Raw genomic sequence first — 19,028 nt, forward strand, 5'->3', positions numbered from 1 at the left:
CAGTATTCCCAATATAACTTCCCAGTTGGCCTCGGCCATGTTTATTGGGGGGCACTGGGGAGGGACTTGGGGGTACCCCGTGGTGGGGCTGTGACTGGGGGGCAGATCTGGTCCTGGGATGGATTGGGAATAGGGACCCCTGTGTGTCCCCAAGTGTCACCCCAATCTGGAGAGCTTTGGGAGGCACCTGAACCCCGACATGGCACCCAGCGAACCCCAAAAGGCGCTGAGACCCCTCTGAGCCACCCCAGCACCCCTAACGACCTCCAAACCCCATAGAAAAATAGCCACGAAAAGGAAGCCCTGAGAAAATGAGCCAATCGGGGAACACACTGAGCAACCTTCAGCCAGTCAGACTGCCCGGCGCGGATGACTCTCATGTTGCCAGGCAGACCCGCAGTTCCAAACCCTTTTCTATTGGCTCTCCCATCACAGCCCCCCTGCTGCCCCCCATAAAAGGCACGAGCTGAACGGGAAAGCTTTACATTAAAAAAATGGGAGGAACAGGGTGGGGGCAGAGTGACAGCAGGGCTGGGGGTAACACAAACCCACAAGAGACACAGCCTGAGTACAGGGAGTAAATTTATTCCTAACTCCCAGCAGCACAAAGAGAAGGGAAAGAAATCACCGCAACACCTTCCCCCTACCCGATGGGAATCACCTGGAATGGGGGTCACCACGATTCTGCCCAACGGGGATCACTGGGGATCATCCACTGCAGATCTTCCCACAGAGGATGGAGTTGGAGCAGCAATGAACCTCTTCCTGCACTTGAGGCACTTGCAGGGCATCCCTCACCGGTGCTTCCGTTGATGCTGAGTCAAGTTAGACCTGCTTGAGAAGCTCTTCCCACACTCCCCACACTCATAGGGTCTCTCCCCGGTGTGGATGCGCCGGTGGGTGATGAGGTGGGAGTTTTGCTTGAAGCCCTTCCCACACTCAGGGCAGCGGAAGGGCCTCTCCTGGGTGTGAATGCGCTCATGCAGGAGGAGATTGGAGCTGGTCTGAAACCTCTTCCCACACTTCCCACACTCGTAGGGCCTCTCCCCTGTGTGGATCATCTTGTGCTGGACCAGGGAGGAGCTCTTTCTGAAGCTCTTTCCACATTCTACACAATTGTAGGGCTTTTCCCCTGTGTGGATCAGCCGGTGCCGCATCAGGTGTGACATCTGGCTGAAGCTCTTCCCACACTTCCCACACTCATAGGGCTTTTCCCCAGTATGGATCCTCTGGTGCTGCATCAGGCTGAATAGGTGGCTGAAGCTCTTCCCACACTCCCCACACTCGTAGGGCCTCTCCCCAGTGTGGATCACCTGGTGCCTGATGAGGGTGAAGTTGTGCTGGAAGCCCTTCCCACAGTCAGGGCAGCGGAAAGGCCTCTCCTGCGTGTGAATAATCTCATGGCGGAGGAGATGGGATTTGCTCTGAAACCTCTTCCCACACTTGGGACACTCACAGGGCCTGACCCCGGTGTGGATCTTCTTGTGCTGGATCAGGGTGGAGCTGTCACTAAAACTCTTCCCACATTCCTCACAATCATAGGGTCGTTCCCCAGTGTGGATCCTCTGGTGCCGGATCAGCTCAGATCTCCTCCTGAAGCTTTTCCCACATTCCCCACACTTGTGGGGCTTCTCTCTGCCCTCAGGCTTCTCCCCCACCTCCGAGCTCCGGCTGCATCTCTGGCCGCCTTCCTGGCACAGTGAGGCTCTTTCCTCCTCACAGCTCCCTGGGCTGCGTTTGCAGCTCCTCCTTGGGCAGCATCTCCGGGCCTTTTCTTCCTCCTCCATCCGGCCACGCCTTGGCAATGACAAATCCTGCTCTGGGGGAAAAACAAGGGCTCAGCGCCTTGCCCTGGGGGTTCCTCCTGCCCAGCTCCAGCTCTGCATGTCTCCCAGGGTTTTGTGTCCATAAAAACCACAAACCACCACCACTCACCTCAAAACACTCCCAGGACTTCCCCCTGTCTCGTCTTTTCACTTTGGCCCCCTCAGGGTCTCCCTTCCCTGCACTCATGGGGCTCCCGTGGCTCCTGGGCTTCCCTATTTTCCAGGTCCTGCTTAGGGATGATGCGGGGGTTTGGGGGTCCCAGGGGTCCCTTCTCCCCTCATTCTCTGCTCCACGCTTCCAGGGATCCCAGGCTTCCCCCTTATCCACACTCCCCCCTCTCCAGCCTGCCGGGGCTCCCCCAGCTCCGCCATCGCCCCTCTCCGCTCACCCCACTCCGGGGCTCCCGCCCTTCCCCTCCACCGCTCTCCCGGGGGGACCCCATGCCCCATGTCCCACTCCCACCCCGACACCGGGCCATGCCCACCTGCAGCCCCCAAAATATACCCCAAAGTGCCATTGGCGCCTCATCTTTGGCCTTCCGCCACATCCAAACATTCCCCCCGCAAAATCAAACCCTCCCAGCGACCCTTCACGAGATTTGGGGCTCAATCCCGGAAGCTGCGAGCTCCAAACACCCGCCCAGAAAAAACGCCGCTCGGGGACCCCCGAGACATTTGGGGCGACTTCCTCCTCCCCCTCACCTGCGGCATGCGGGACGCCGATGCTCCCGGGGCCGCGGCAGACAAAGAACTCCGCGCTGCTTCTGCTGCTCCTCCTCTTCCTCTCTCCAACCTCTTCCTGCTCCTCCGCTTCCTCTCTCCTCCTCCTCCCGCCCCTCCTCCTTCCTCATCCCGCCTCCTCCTGCTCGGATCTCCGGCCTTTCTCTCGCTCCTTCCTCATCCCTCCTCCATCCCTTCTCCCCCTCCCCCCAAGCCCAGCGCCCACCCTTTCACCCCCGTTTTCCCCACGCCGTCGCATCCCGCGGGCAGCCGCTCCCTCAGCGGCCTCAGGTCAAGAAAAACACCGGGATTCGGGGTGACACGGGAGAACGAAGCCGCCACAGCCCCCCTGCCGCCCCCTCCATCCGCCCGCAGCGAGCCCCGAGCCCCGGCACAAGCCAGCGCGGCTCCCACCTGCGCTGGGACAGCCTCTCCGAGCTCCGCTGCCGCCTCCCCGGGCTCCGCTCGCTGGCGAGTGCCACACCCGATCTGAACCGCGCACGCTGCAGCCTTTATTATACCGAGAATGGCTGGAGGCGGAGTGCGGGAAAGGGTCGGGAAAGAGGTGGATTTCCTTGCTCAGTTGTAACATCCGTTATGAGTCACCTTTACGCCTCTGGTTTATCCCCTGTGGATTGTTACAAACATCCATAATTCAGGTTTAATGCCCTTACTTATGTTACTCCTCTTGAATTCTTAAATTCAGGTATAAAGGAGCTTAAATGCTGTGGAATTGTTAAATTCAGGCATAAATTAGGTTAAATTCAGGTATAAATCCGGTTAAATGCCGTTGGGTGTTACTGCTCTTGAATTTTTAAATTCAGGTATAACTCAGGTTAAATTCAGGTATAAATGAGGTTAAATTCAAATATAAATCAGATTAAATGTTGTTAGCTGTGACTCCTCTTGAATTGCTAAACTCTGTTATAAATCAGGTTAAATGGAGGTATAAATTGGGTTAAATGCTGTTAAATGTTACTCTATTAAATTGTTGAATTCAGACACACGGGGAATAAAAGGGATTTTAGGAATTAAAATGCAGTATTTTGGGGGAAAAGAGCAGGATTTTTGAGGCTGGAATGAGATTTTGAGGAATAAAATGGCTTGGAAGTGGAAGGCTTTTTGCAAAATAAAATTTCGTTTTTGAGGGGTGAAGTGGAATTTTGGGAATAAAATGGGATTTGTGAAATAAAATGGAATTTTAGGGTTTTGAAGTGGGTTTTTAGGGAATGGAAGGGGATTTGAGAAAAATAGTGGGATTTTGGGAATAAAAGTGGGAGTTTTGGGGAATAATAGCTTTTGGGGAATAAAGAGGATATTTTTGGGAATGGAGTTTTGGGGAATAAAAGTGTAATTTGGGAGATAGAAGCGGATTTTTGAGGAATAAAATGGATTTTTTTGGTGAAGGAAAACGGATTTGGGGGGAATAAAGATGAATGTTTTGGGAATAAAGTGGAAATTTGAGGGAATGATATTGGGATAAAACGGATTTTTGGGGGTTTAAAGCGGGGTTTTTTGGGGAATGAGAGCGAGGTTTCTTTAATGGAAGGAGATTCTGGGAAATAAAAATGGGTTTTTTGTGGGATAGAATGGTTTTCGGAGGGAATCAAACGGATGTTTTTTGGGAATGAAGAGGGATTTTCTCCTCTCCTCTCCTCTCCTCTCCTCTCCTCTCCTCTCCTCTCCTCTCCTCTCCTCTCCTCTCCTCTCCTCTCTTCTCCTCTCCTCCAGTTCTCCACTGGCAGCCACAGAATTCAGGAAGCAGCAAAATGGGGAATTTTGGGGACACCAAGGGAAGCCTGGAAAATGTCCTCTCTGAGCTGCAGGAATTCCTCTGCCCCTCATAGCCGCCAGGTAACAACCCCGAGGCTTCTCTGCTCCTCAAGCTTCCCCAAAATCTCGTGGCAAAACCAGATTGGAGCCCCAGGAGCAGCTTAGGGTGTGCTGGGGAGAGAATGGGAATGGAGAAAATAAAGGAACAAACAGGAATGGGAAAAAATAATGGAACAAACGGGAATGGAGAAAATGGAACAAAAGGGAATGAAACAAATAAAGGGAAATTAAACAAACGGGAATGAAACACTGATGCCTCTCTGGGTGTGCCAGGGGTGAGGTAAGGACTTGGTGACCTGACCAGCTCTGATCCCATTTTCCAGAAGCTCAGGGATGCAAGATTTGCTCCCCGGGCTGGATGCTGGGAAGGACCAAGTGCTACTGGAATTCCACTGAACTGAACACTTGGAAGAGCTGGGAGGAGTGCAAGAGTCGGGGGGTGATGCTGCTGGTCCTGCAGGATCGGGATGAGCTGGTGAGGGAAAGCTGGGGTTGGGAATGTGGGAAGGACAAGGGGCTGCTCCTGGGGGGCTGGAGGTTCCCAAAATCCTGGGATCGGGATGAGCTGATGAAGGAATGATGGGGTTGGGAATGTGGGGTGGACTGGGGGGCTGGAGGCACCCTGGGAAGGGTGAGGAGGTTCCCAAAATCCCAAGATCAGCCCCTTCCCAGTGTCACCCCCAGGTGCCTCTGAGGGACACAATGGATCTCAGTCCTGGGCTGAGGACAGAGCCTATGTTGGGGTGACCTCCATGGCCCCTCAGGATCACCACTTGTCCTTTCCCAAGGTATTCCTCAATGAATCCCTGCAGAAATCCAGGCGTAACGTCTGGATTGGGCTCTGGATGCCTGAAGCTGGGAAAGGCTGGATGTGGGTGAATGGCTCCAGCCTGGACCAGAACCGGTGAGCACTGGGGGTCAGGGGACACAAACACCCCAATGTCCCCTGAGGGACCCCAGGGGTGACCCAGGCTCTCTCCTGCACCCACAGGTTCCAGGTGGATCCCAGGGAGCAACCTGGAGATTGTGGGGAGATGAGGGGCAGCAAAATCATCCCTCAGAACTGCAACTTGGTATTGCAGCAGATCTGCTAGAGAAGCCACCACACTCTGACCTGGGGCTGGAGAGACGCTTGGGGGGATGTGGGAGCTGAGCTGGAACAGTAAATTTACTGTTATTTTACCGGGCTAAAAGTACAACATTTACACCAACAGTAAATTGCCATCACATTTGGGATTCCTCCGTTGTTGCCATCAGTGTGGTCCAGAGCTGCTGTGGGGTTTTCTGCTCTTCTGAGGTTTTTCTCTAAGAGAAAAGTCTGAGAGACCCTGGGAGTGAAATGGGAGCACATTGACCCTCCTGGGGTCAGTGAGGGGTTGGAAAGGTCTGAGTGCCCCGGGAGAGTCCAAGGAGAACTGTCATTGCCTGAAGTTAAAGAGCTGTAAATGCTGATTCTCCACCCTCAGTTCCTCCCGCATAACAACTGACAGAACCTGCAAGCAGTGCTGCATGGTGAACTCTGATCGCTCCCATCTGCTCCGGCAGAGCCCAAAGCTCTGCTCTGCCCCAAATTCCCCTCCAGTTGCTTCCCCGCGCCTCTGGTTCCATCCAGTGCTGCCGATGTCCCCAAGTCCCCAAACCTGATGAAATTGGCTCAAATTCAGGTGGAAGTGCCCAGTGCCTCCGCCAGAAGGTGGAATTTCACAATGGAATGATGGAATCCTGTGAGGCGCCGCAGAGTCCCTCAGGAACAGGCCGGGAGTCCCGCCGGGAGCACCTGCCATGGCTCTGAGGGGCTTCCCACGGGCTCGGGGTCTCTCTCAGGTATCTCCTGCTCCGGCCTGGGCTCCTGCCGGGGCTGCAGGGAGGTCTCTGCTCCATCCCGGACTCATCACAGCGGTTCCTTGGCCTCCTGCCCAGCCCGGGACATTCCAGGACAATCCCGAGTCTGACTTTGAGGCTCCGGGGAGCTTCAAACCCCTCACAGACCCACCCAAAGCCCGCCCTTCGCACCCATTGGCTGATGTTCCCGCCCGAAGCCCATCGCTCGTTTTGATTGGCTGATTTTCCCGTCACTCCTCGTTCTCGAACTCTGATTGGTCAGAACGCGGCTGAGGGACAATCCCACCTTGTTCCCACATCGCGTTGATTTCCCCCAAAAAGCCAAAATCTCCCCAAACCCCTTGGGCTGAGTGCAGGAGGGGAGAGATTTCAGGCGGAAAACTCCTCAAATCGTTTTTGCCCAGTTTGGGAAGGACTGGGAGCACTGGGAAGAGGCTCTGGCTCGGCACGCAGCCCCCGGGGCAGGGGCAGCAGGGCAAGGGACAGGGCTGCTGGTGCTGAGTGGACACGAGGGACAGTGCGGCCTTGAAAAGCATTTATTAAAAAAAGTAACAAAATAATACTGTAAATAACAACAACAGCAACATTGGCACCATAAATACTGATGGAGGTCACACAGGGACACACAAAGAATGCTCTGAGTTGGAAGGGACCCAAAGGATCAGTCCAGCCCTTACAGGAATGGTCCCTGTGGGGTGAAATCCACACCTTGGCATTCTTGACACCTTACACCGAGGAAGGTCACATTCATATGGGAACACGTGTTGGTGCTCTGTATGCAAATTTGTAGAGCAACATATATATAAAAGTTTAGTATAGAAATACAGTGTTAGGAGAACGTTTTTGAAATCTTTTTCCACAGACTTACATCCGTATATATAGAATAGATCACTATAGAGATATGTAGTGCAAGAGAAACAAGATTAGTCCTGGGATGGTTCCAGAAGGATAAAGGAACTCCCAAGCCCAGACAACCACATATCAGCTTCCACATTGTTAAAAACAGGCTATTGGAGCTGGCTTTCACAGATGATAATTAATTGGTGGGAGGGGTTATGATCAAAGTGGTTCTAATGGTTGTTGTTGATATTGTTCATTTGTTGAAGGATAATGAGTTTGTTGCAAATGGTTGTATTTTTGGGCAGTTGATATTGTGTCAAATTAATACCTCTGTTGTAAGTTAATGATAGTTATAGCTTAGGTACATAATATATTTCAATGATAGCGAAGATTAGAATGTTCCAGAACACTGGGGAAGTAATTGAAGGAGGATTGAGTGGGATTGAGTAATTGAGTGGGATTTTTACATAAAGGGATAAATGCAAGGAGATCATGGGGTGAAGAGCGAGCCTATGGCAAGACCCCAGACAACTGGGAGCAAGCGACAAGCCAATGGAAGGGACTGACACAATCTCCAGCCAATCACCTCGGACCTTGGGGGAGGGCTTAAGTGTGGTGATAGGGTGGGATTTGTGGGGAATGAAATGTAGTGACACAGCTCTCGAGGCTGTCTGGCTGCAGGTTACGTGAGCCATAGTGAGCGCTGCATTTTGCTTTGTGTAAATGCAGACAAATATTCTGAGCCTCTTATCGTTGTTTTTTGCTATATAAATGAGCGAATAAATTCTTTAAAAATTTAAATAACGAGAGGACCTTTCTCACACACATCATTTCCTCCTCCTGCAGGTTCATCACACTGAGATCAGAAACTAAGGGAACTCTGAGACACTGAGGTGATCATGAGACTAGGCACTGAGATGATAACGAGAACAAACACTGAGGTGACCCTGAGGGTAAATGCAAGGCAGATGCTGCAGCTGAGGAAGGAATTCCCTGTGCTGGGGATGAAGAAATGAACCTTTGACTGCTCAGCACGGAGGAGCTGCTTCATCTATCCTCTTACAGGCGAGTTTGGGGTCTTCTGCAGATATACTGTATCTCATTTGAGCAGCTTCCACTTCTGAGCATATTGTCAACCAGGAATACACACTCTGCATTGCCCAGGACACGAACCCTGCAAGGAGGAGCAGAGACAGTGCTGGCACCATGGGGAGACACCTTGTGCCCCTGTGCCCCCCAGGCCCTGCCTGTGCCCCCCAGGACTCACGAGGAGTTGAAGTTGCTGCCATCCACCCACTGCAGCCGCTGGCCCTGTCTGTGCAGCCCCAGACAGTAATCGTCGTTCTTGCTGAGGCGGAAGAAGAATTCCTGGCAAGGAGAGAGGAGTAGTGGGAGCTGCACCCGTGGCCCAGGGGCTTCCCAGGCTCCCCTCAGCCACCCCAAACCCCCTCACTCACCATTTCCCAGTCCTTCAGCACAACCAGGGAGGCCCCAAGCTCAGAGCACCGAGCCTGAGCCTGATCCCAGGAGTGGTGATCCCTCGAGAAGAAGTAGCAGGTCCTGTTGTACCCAACCCAGTCATTGGGACGGCCAGCAGCAGAGGAGTGTCAGATGTACCGCAGTAACTGGAGTAACCGGAGTGTCTCCGTGTATAGTCGCTGCAGAGCGAACAGAAGGTCTGAGGATTCTCCCCTCACGGAGCAGCCCGAGCTCCCATTGGCTGATTTTCCCGCTCAAAGCCCTCTACCCACCACCATTGGCTGATTCAGCCGTCACTCCTCGTTCTCCCGCGCGCTGATTGGTCAGAGCGGGGCTGAGGGACGATCCCGGCCGTGAGGGAGCAGTGAGCCCGCAGTGCCCCGAGGGGTTGGGCTGAGGCTGCTGCTCCTCCTTACCTGACACAGCAGCCAAGGACACCGCCAGAGCCACAGCCAGGAGCAGGAGCAGAGTCAGCATCAGCAGGGTGAGCACGGGATGGGATCTGATCCACTCAAAGGGAGCTGGAAAGAGGCTGTGGCTGTGAGGATGAAGCTGTCCTAAGCAGGAAGCAACCCCCAGCCCGTTCGCCCCTCACTCAGCTGGCAGCAAGGGAGTCATGGGACAGGAACAGGGGACAAAAAGGGACAGGGCCTGGGGATAACCAGGGATAGGTACAGGGGACAGCCTGCAGCAGCAGAACTGCCCAGGGCCAGGGCTGTCAGTCCCAGCAGAGCACAAGGGCTGTTTCATAGCCCTGGACACAGCCACACCCTGCCAGCCCCGTGCTCCTGGGCTGACACTGTCCATTGTCCCCTCCCTAGAGGCCACAGTGCTGGCCCTGCACTCACCCAGATATCTTCTGAGGCTCTTTCTGTCTGTGACTCCCATTGCTGATCCATCCTGGCACTTCTCTCCAATCCCATCCCTGGGCTGGGATTCACTCTGCTCCAACAGAGAAGCAGCTTCTCCCTGCCTGTGCCCAGCAGGATCTGGTACACGAGGCAGGTCTGTGTGTTTGGTTCCTCACCTGTTTTCAGGATCCTGGAGAACTTCTGCACTATCATAGATGGAGCCATAGGCACTGTCCTGGACTTGACTCATTCCAGACATAGAACTGTCATTGTTCTGCCTCTGATAACCAGGATCTTGCACCAGAATGATGTCTGCACCCCCTGTAGCCTGTGCACCACTGCAGCTTAATCCTCTCTTCATATCTTGACTCACTGCCCACTTAGCAGACAGATCTCACTCCTGAGACATCAGCAGCAGTGGCGGCGGCGGCAAACCCATGCCGAATCCAAATTGCAGTGCAGGCTCTCTGCTCCCGCTGGTGTTTATCCGAGAAGTGCGGAGCGGAGACGGCCTGGGATGGTTCCTGTATCCCGTTCTGACCAATCAGCGCGCGAGAAGGATGAGTGACGGGAGAAATCAGCCAATGGGAGCGAGGGGCGGGCTCTGCACAAGGAACAGAAAAGCGATTTTGTTTACTCGTTTTCCCCGAAGTCTTATGCGGTTACTGCAGTGGTTGGCGCTGTGCCGGTCTGGGCTGGAGGTCTAGGAGCTGCTGTGGGTGAAGCTGGGATGGAGCAGAGACTCCCCAGCAGCTCTGGCAGGACTCCAGAGTGGAGCAGGAGATACCTGAGAGAAGCTCTGAGCCCATGGGAAGCTCCTGCAGAGCCATGGAAGTGACTGCTGGTGGCACTTGTGGGAAATCACCACTGGAGCAGCCTTTTTTAGGGGTTGTGTCCCCTGGGAGAGACCTCAGGCTGGAGCAGGACAAGGATTTCTGTCCCTGAGGGGGTGGCAGTGCCATGAGCTGGCTGTGACCCCAATCCCCTGTGCCCTTGGGTCCTCAGAGGAATCAGGAAGGAGGGAGAGATATGGGGAAGTTGTTTCCTTTAGGATTTGGTTCACTTCTCATTCTCCTGCTCTGCTTTGTTCAATAATAAATCAAATTATTTTCACTGTTGTTCCAGCTATAGCATAGGCCAAGTCTGCTCTAAGCATTCAGACTGACAAAAGCAAGAAAGTTAAAATTTAGGCCTGAAGTCAAATCCACAGAGGGTATAAACAGGCAAACTTCAGGAGTTGATAAAGATCCAATAAAAGAGGACTAAAGGCAATAAAAGATGGTAAAAGGCAATAAAATAACATAATTTAGAGATTAAGTCAGTAGAGTCTTGTGGGAGCGGAAGTAGTTCAGTTCCTCAACCTCCATTAGGAAGACTGAGAACAAATCCAAGTGCATTTTTGTGGGTTTGCTTCTACACATTTTGGAACAGGATGGACTTTGGGATCCTCAGGTGAAACCCAGGACTCCTCTGAGCTCTTTCTCCTGGCAACAGCAGAGAAATCAAGAAGAAAACCAGAGGTTTCTGCCTCTGGGAAATGGAAAATTGGGATTTTTGGTAGGCACAGGAGCAGTTTATTCCATATTAAACATCTCAACAAGAAAATGCAATGAGGGCAAAATAAGGAAATTTATAGGCTGACAAGGTAATAAGGAATCTGAAGAGAAAAGCAATCCACATTTTGGTTTCACAACAAGAGATTTCTCTGCCAGGCATTCAACCTGAACATGGAAAAGAGATTGTTAGTGAACTGAAGTGTTAAATTCTAGATTTCCCTCCAGGGGATGGACAGCCACCTCTGCTGGAGAAGTGACAGTTCTTGAGGGGATTATGAGAGAAAGAGTGAGCAGAGAGCAACAATGCACTCATTGGAGAGCTGAGAAATTGTTAAAACACTTAAAAATACAGGAATTAGCTCCAAAATGATCAAATTTTGCCTTGAAAGACTCAAAAGTGTGGCACATGTCGAAGAAATAACCCAATACTGTGAATAAAGTATTGGGGGCTCTCAAATCTGGAAATTCCTTACGAGGTTTTTGCTAAATTGACTTCACAGAATTTCCATGTATTGAGAGCTATAAATGTCTTTTAATTAGTGCAATTTTCAGATGGCCTGAAGTGCTTCTCTGCAAAAGAAGTAGTGAAAATATTGCTAAATCTGATAACTCTATACTTTGGAGCTCCTCCAGGAATGTCCTCAGCCAGAGCATCACATTTTATAGCAAGAACAGTGGGACAAGTCAGCAAGACTTTGGGAATTGTGTGGGATTTACCCACTCCACATTGACCACAGAAACGGAAAAAGGATGAATTCTATTTTTAATTTACAACTGAGTAAAATCTGTCAGGAATCCTCACTGGTTTGGGGACAAGAGATTTCAATTTTTGGTTGAGAATAAAGATCCAGCCCAGGGACAGAGGAATAATTCAAGTCCTGTCATCAGCTGCTTTATTGTTGGCTTTCTCACACCAGGGATAAAGGTGAGCCAGAGTTCAATAACTCCCTCCTATTTTTGGGTAAAACATTTACCGTGGGCATTTGTCTAGGGCTGGACACAGCAGGGCAGGAATTCCAGCAGGACTCAGGAGCACCTCAAGGGCTCTGCCCTGACTCCTCTCCAGCCCAAGGGGAAAGGACTCTGCCAGCTGTTGTCACCCAGAGCCACACGGTGACGCTGGGCAGCATTTCATGGGGGATTTATTCTGGAATTAAAAACGCTCCAGGTCTGTGGAGAATGCAATTTCTGCCCCCAAACCCGATGGGATTGAGGGAGAAGGAATAACATTGTATCTGCAGTCAGAGACATTGTAAATTAAATTGGGCACATCGAGAATGAAGTGAGATATGATGAAAATGAAGTGAGATGTGGTGTGAATTACATTGGGTACACTAAACAGAATGTCCACCTGCCTGCCCTGGGTGTGTCAGGATTCCCCGGCAGAGTCCTTGTGACACTTTGTGCTGGGAAAGGGAATGCTAAGAATCTAAAAGGACATAATCTCAAAAAAAATTGCAGACTTGATCAAGGACAGAGAACAGGAATTTTCAGTTCCCCTGAAGGCGCTGCAGGGAGCTGAAAGATTAACTAGCAGAAAAGGTAAAAGTGTATAAAAATGTGCACACAGCAGGATAAACGTGAACAGAACCAGGGCAGAAACAGAGAAATCCTTGTCCTGCTCCACCCTGGGCTCCTGCCGGGGCTGCAGGGGAATTCCTGCTCCATCCCGGACTCATCCGCAGCTCCCAGAGCCTTCAGCTCCAGGTCATGCCGAGCCTGTTCAGGGCAGCAGAGCTTCCTTCCTGCAGCTTCTTGCTCAGCCCGTTCTCATCTGAAGGATTGCGCAGTCACCTCTCCCTTAATAAAATAGCCCGGGAGTTACACAAGGAAGGAGGCTGAGTCTGAAAGAAATTCACCGCCCGCCCCTCGTCCCGATCACCTGTTTTATTTCATCTCTGCACATCTCTGCCGCACCCATTGCTGCTCTCGGGGAGGGAAACACAAACGCCGTTCCTCTCACATCGCATCGCTCGTGCACCACAGTCGGCACTGCCGGAGAGTCTCTGGAGAACCCCGGGGAGATCAAAAACAGCCTCAGAGCAGGTGGGAGCCGCGCTGGCTTGTGCCGGGGCTCGGGGCTCGCTGCGGGCGGATGGAGGGGATGGAGGGGGCGGCAGGGGGGCTGTGGCGGCTTCGTTCTCCCGTCTCCCTCCCTCCCTGGCTGTGGCGCCGTGTTGCCACTGGCCTGAGGCCGCTGAGGGAGCGGCTGCCCGCGGTCTCCTTGCCGCTGCTGCCTCGGCAGGAGGCGGTGCCGGAGCAGCGCTGGCTCGTCTCGTTTGCTGTGGGTAGGACAGAGGTGTCTTTCCTGTCCCCGGGTCGCTGCGCGGCGATCACTGCCGAGCTCCGCCGCCTCACCTCTCCAGCCGCTGCCGCTGCCGTGCCCTCACTGACCTTCCAGCAATGGCGGCACAGGGGGATGTGCTTGTCCCCGCTCTGACCAATCACCGCGCGAGAATGAGGAGTGACACCACAGCCAGCCAATGGCAGCGAGGCGCGGGCTCTGCACACCGCGCAGCCCAAGCTCCGTCACTGCAGGCACAATCCCGGCGTTGTGGCCGAAATTTTCTTTTTGGCTCCTCAGCCCTGCAATGTCCCAGCCCGGGCAGGAGGCCAAGGAACCGCTGCTGCCCTGAACCGCCGGGAGCTCGGTGTGACCTGGAGCTGAAGGTGCTGTGAGCTGGGGCTGAGGCCGGGATGGAGCAGGGACTCCCCTGCAGCCCCGGCAGGAGCCCAGGTCAGAGCAGGGGATGCCTGAGAGAGGCCCTGAGCCCATGGGAAGCTCCTGCAGAGCCATGGAAGTGGCTCCTGGCAGGACTTCTGGGCCCGTGGGGGATCCCCGCTGCAGCAGCCTGTTCCTGAGGGATTGTGTCCCCTGGATGGACCCCAGGCTGGAGCAGGATAAGGATTCCTCTGCCTGAGGGAGAGGAATGACATGACCTGACTGTAACCCCCATGCCCTGTGTCTCTGGGTGGGGAGGAGGGAGGGAATGGGGGATAAAGTGAAGCGCAGAAAGGAGGGAAGGTTGGGGGGAGGTGTTTTGTTAGGAATTATTTTACTTCTTATTTTCTTGCTCTGGTCTGTTTGATAATAAATTCAATTAATTTCACCAAGTCAGGTGTGTTGTGCCCGTGACAAGTGAGTGATGTTGTCAGAAAATATACCAGTTTAAAATTTTTCTATAACTTTAGTCAAAAAGTTCTACTTAACCCCAGAAAACGGAATTTAGGTTTCTTCCAGGGCATTGTTCTACCAGGTGAAGTCTGATGGACTCAGCATATCAAGAGATGGGAAGTGACCCGAAGATAACCAGAGAGATAAAGGCTATTAACAGAACATCTGCGGGACATCAGTGACTATCACAAACATCTACCCCAGACCACCTCCAGCAGGCATGAAGGCATCTGATCTGTAAAAGAATGATAAGAAAGAGTGAAGAATGAAAAACCTAATTAGCATCAGAGGTGAGGAAATTCAGATCCAATGAGAGACTGAATATCGGGAGTTTGCTCAACTTTGAACCAATGAACACTTACCCAATGCTTGTCTATGTATTTTTACTGTATAAAATACCTGAGAAATCAGGTAAAAGCCATGTATCCCGGAATAATGGTTCTCTCTGCACACCTGGGCTACGTGTGGATGAGATGATTCCCTTAGTACATCCTGCCCAGAACAACATCCTGGCCAGATATTTAAGTAATGCCTTGGCTCTCTAACATTAAAAATGTTGGAGAGTTTTTGTTTTTCCCGTAGATTCAGTGACAATGTCTCTCTGCCCTTAACCAGACCCTCGAGCCTTTCGTTATGTGCTCTGTTCCCTGCCCAGGGTAAGGAGAGTGACAGAGTTTTGCCCTCTCTCAGGCATCCCCTGCTCCAGCCTGGGGTCCTGCCGGGGCTGCAGGGGAGTCTCTGCTCCATCCCGGCCTCACCCACAGCTCACAGCACCTTCAGCTCCAGCTCACACTGAGCTCCCACTCGCTAAGGGCAGCAGCAGTTCCTTGGCCTCCTGCCCGGGATGGGCACAGCACCAGAGCTGCTGCTCAGCCGAAGGTTGGAGAAATGCCCGAGTTCAGGGAAAGGGAGGTGACTCCGTGCGTGTGCAGAGCCCAAGCTCCACACTCTCAGTGCCCCCCGGGCTGGCCGAGGCCAAAGCCGCACATGAGGAACAGCCCTGCAACGGGCCCGGGCCCAAGGCGCCATTGCTCTGCAAATAGCGACCAAGTTCTCCGCACCTCCCGGCCCCACCTCGGCACGCAGTCCCCGGGGCAGCCCCACGGCCCCCACAGCAGCTCCCAGCCTCCGCCAGCCGCCCTGCAACGGCCCAGGGGGAGCAGGCCAAGGGACGCGGCTGCCGGCGCCCAGGGGACGTCAGGGACAGCGGAGACACTTCATAAGCCTTTCATGCAAAAGAGAAAATCATCAGGAAGGAAAAAGCAACACCAGCGCTGACTCCAGAGCACAGGGCCACACGAGGCCATGGCACATAGCAGTGGGGTGACGCTGGCCCCATGCCAGGCACCCAGCAGAGCTGCTCTCTCACTGCCCTGCACAGCCGCCATGGGGAGAGAAAATTGAACCAAGGCTTCCTGAGTTGATAGAAGGACCTGGCTAAGAGATCCCTCATCAAACACCTTTGAGCACAAAACAGGCTCGGAATTGGCAATGTGAATTGAATTTATTGCTAACAAACTCAGAGCAGGAGAAGAAGGAAAATTTGACCATTTAAAACACATTCCCCCCACCCGACAGGGATCACCTGGAATGGGGGTCACCAGGATTCTGCCCAGCGGGGATCACTGAGGATCATCCACTGGAGATCTTCCCACTGGGGATGGAGTTGGAGCAGCAGTGAAGCTCTTCCTGCACTCGGGACACTTCTTTCACTTGTGACTCTGTTCGTGCCGAGTCAAGTTAGAGCTCTGTGCGAAGCTCTTCCCACACGTATCATACTTTTAGGGCTTTTCCCCAGTGTGGATGCGCCGGTGCCTGATAAGGGTGGAGTTTTGCTTGAAGCCCTTCTTGCAGTCAGGGCAGCGGAAAGATCTCTCCTGGGTGTGATTGCGCTCATGGCGGAGGAGATGGGATCTGGTTGGAAACGTCTTCCCACATTTGGGACACTCATAGGGCCTCTCCCTGGTGTGGATCTTCTTGTGCCGGATCAGGTAGGAGCTGTCCCCGAAGCTCTTCCCACATTCCGTGCACTCAAAAGGCTTTTCCCCACTGTGGGTCACCTGGTGCTGCATCAGGTGTGACATCCTGCTGAAGCTCTTCCCACATTTCCCACACTTGTAGGGCTTTTCTCCCGTGTGGATCCTCTGGTGCTTGATGAGCTCAGGTTTGTTTTTAAAGCTCTTCCTACATTCCCCACACTTGTGGGGCTTTTCCCCTGTGTGGATCTTCTGGTGCTTCGTCAGATCGGACATCGACTTGAAGCTCTTCCCACATTCTCCACACTCATAGGGCTTCTCCCCAGTGTGGATCCTGTGGTGCACAATCAGCTCAGATTTCTGTCTGAAGCTCTTCCCACACTCCCCACACTCGTAGGGCTTTTCGCCAGTGTGGATGCGCCGGTGCGTGATGAGGTTGCCATTGTGCTTGAAGCCCTTCCCGCAGTCAGGGCAGCGGAAGGGCTTCTCGTCTGTGTGAACACGCTCATGGAGGAGGAGACTGGAGCTGGCTGGAAACCTCTTCCCAAACTTCCCACACTTGTAGGGTCTCTCCCCAGTGTGGATCAACTTGTGCTGGATCAGGTGAAATCGCTGCCTGAAGCTCTTCCCACATTCTCCACACTTGTAGGGCTTTTCCCCAGTGTGGATCACCTGGTGCTGCATCAGGGTGCACCTGTGGCTGAAGCTCTTCCCACACTGCCCACACTTGTGGGGCTTTTCCCCAGTGTGGATCCTCTGGTGCAGTTTCAGCTTGGACATCACATAGAAGGTCTTCCCACATTCTCCACACTCATAGGCCTTTTCCCCAGTGTGGATCTTCTGGTGCACATTCAGGTGGGAGCTCGTGCTGAAGCTCTTCCCACACTCCCCACACTTAAAGGGCTTTTCCCCTGTGTGGACCCTCTGGTGCTGGACAAGAAAGGACAACAGCCTGAAGCTCCTTCCACATTCCCCACACTTATGGGGTTTTTCCCCACTGTGGATCCTCTGTTGCCAGACCAGCTCACATCTCCGCCTGTAGCTTTTCCCACATTCCCCACACTTATAGGGCTTTTCCCCTGTGTGGATCCTCTGATGCTCGATCAGCTCACATCTCCACCTGAGGCTTTTCCCACATTCCCCACACTTGTGGGGTTTTTCCCCAGTGTGGATCATCTTGTGCCTGACCAGCTCACATCTCTTTTTGAAGCTTTTCCCACATTCCTCACACTTGTGGGACTTCTCTGTGCCCTCAGGCTTCTCCCCCAGCCCCGAGCTCCGGCTGCATCTCCGGCCGCCTTCCCGGCAAAGTGAGGCTCTTTCCTCCTCGCAGCTCCCTGGGCTGCGTTTGCAGCTCCTCCTCGGGCAGCATCTCCGGGCCTTTTCCTCCTCCTCCATCTGGTCACGCCTTGGCAATGACAAATCCTGCTTTGGGGGAAAAACAAGGGCTCAGCGCCTTGCCCTAGGGGTTCTTCCTGCCCAGCTCCAGCTCTGCATGTCTCCCAGGGTTTTATGTCCATAAAAACCACAAACCACCACCATTCACCTCAAAATCCTCCCAGGATTTTCCCCACTCTGCTCTTTTCACTTTGGCCTCCTCAGGGTCTCCCTTCCCGGCAGTCATAGGGCTCCCGTGGCTCCCGGGCTTCTCTATTTTCCAGGGTCCCGCTTAGGGATGATCCGGGGTCTTTGGGGGTCCCAGGGGTCCCTTCTCCCCTCATTCTCTGCTCCGCGCTTCCAGGGATCCCAGGCTTCCCCCTTATCCACGCTCCCCCCTCTCCAGCCTGCCGGGGCTCCCCCAGCTCCGGGATCGCCCCTCTCCGCTCACCCCACTCCGGGGCTCCCGCCCTTCCCCTCCACCGCTCTCCCGGGGGGACCCCATGCCCCATGTCCCACTCCCACCCCGACACCGGCCATGGCCACCTGCAGCCCCCAAAATATTCCCCAAAGGCCCACGGGCGCCTCAGCTTTGGCCTTCCGCCACATCCAAACACTCCCCCCGCACAATCAAACCCTCCCAGCGACCCTTCACGAGATTTGGGGCTCAATCCCGGAAGCTGCGAGCTCCAAACACCCGCCGAGAAAAAACGCCGTTTGGGGACCCCCGAGACATTTGGGGCGACTTCCTCCTCCCCCTCACCTGCGCCATGCGGGGCGCCGATGCTCCCGGAGCCGCGACAGACAAAGAGCTCCGCGCTTCTTCTGCTGCTCCTCCTCTTCCTCCCTCCAACCTCTTCCTGCTCCTCCTCTTCCTCTCTCCTCCTTCATCCTCCCGCGGCTCCTCCTCCTTCCTCATCCCGCCTCCTCCTGCTCGGATCTCCGGCCTTTCTGCCGCTCCTTCCTCATCCCTCCTCCTCCATCCCTTCTCCTCCTCCCCCCAAGCGCAGCGCCCACCCTTTCGCCCCTTTTCCCCACGCCGTCGCATCCCGCGGCAGGAGCCGGGGCAGGTCGGGCTGGGGCAGCGCTGGGCTCCGGGCCAGGCCTGGGCGCCCCCCACGCGCCCCCTCCCCAAATTGGCCTGGCGGGAAGCGCTGGGGGCGAGGCGGGGCGCAGGTGGGGTTGGGGTGGGGAGCGCTGGGCGCTGCGGGTCTGCCTGGGAACTGGAGAGTCATCAGCGCCGCGAGCTCGGATTGGATCAGAATCGCTCAGCGCCTTCTCCCATTGGCTCATTTTCGCGGGGCTATTTTTGGGGGCTGTTTTTCTATGGGGTTTGGAGATTCTGGGGGGCTCAGGGGATCTCAGCGCCTTTTTTGGGGTTCGCTGTGTGCCGTGTCGGGGTTCCGCTGCCTCCCAAAGCCCCCAGAGCGGGGTGACACTTGGGGACACACGGGGTCCTCATTCCCGATCCATTCCGGGGTCAAGTCTGCCCCCCAGTCACAGCCCCACCGCGGGGTTCCCCCAAGTTCCCCCCCAGTGCCCCCCAAAAAACG

At 54.1% G+C, this 19,028-nt stretch overlaps 2 protein-coding genes across 2 annotated transcripts; one reads left to right on the forward strand and one right to left on the reverse strand.

The window, feature by feature from the left end:
- Positions 1–564: 564 nt before the first annotated feature.
- LOC146421294 (uncharacterized) lies at positions 565–18,392 on the reverse strand. The gene is made up of 3 exons (XM_085047535.1): positions 18,239–18,392; positions 15,987–17,523; positions 565–1,633 (listed from the first exon to the last, which is right to left on the reverse strand). Exons 1-3 carry the CDS (start codon positions 18,245–18,247, stop codon positions 795–797), a joined length of 2,385 nt encoding a protein of 794 aa, XP_084903661.1. The 5' UTR covers positions 18,248–18,392; the 3' UTR covers positions 565–794.
- LOC146421295 (killer cell lectin-like receptor subfamily B member 1C) lies at positions 4,711–5,561 on the forward strand. Its single transcript, XM_085047517.1, has 3 exons — positions 4,711–4,854; positions 5,168–5,283; positions 5,371–5,561. Exons 1-3 carry the CDS (start codon positions 4,738–4,740, stop codon positions 5,471–5,473), a joined length of 336 nt encoding a protein of 111 aa, XP_084903643.1. The 5' UTR covers positions 4,711–4,737; the 3' UTR covers positions 5,474–5,561.
- Positions 18,393–19,028: the final 636 nt, after the last annotated feature.

This window comes from Lichenostomus cassidix, unplaced genomic scaffold (genome assembly GCF_008360975.1).
Source record: "Lichenostomus cassidix isolate B80296 unplaced genomic scaffold, HeHo_3.0 HiC_scaffold_33, whole genome shotgun sequence".
NCBI classification, from domain to species: Eukaryota; Metazoa; Chordata; class Aves; order Passeriformes; family Meliphagidae; genus Lichenostomus; species Lichenostomus cassidix.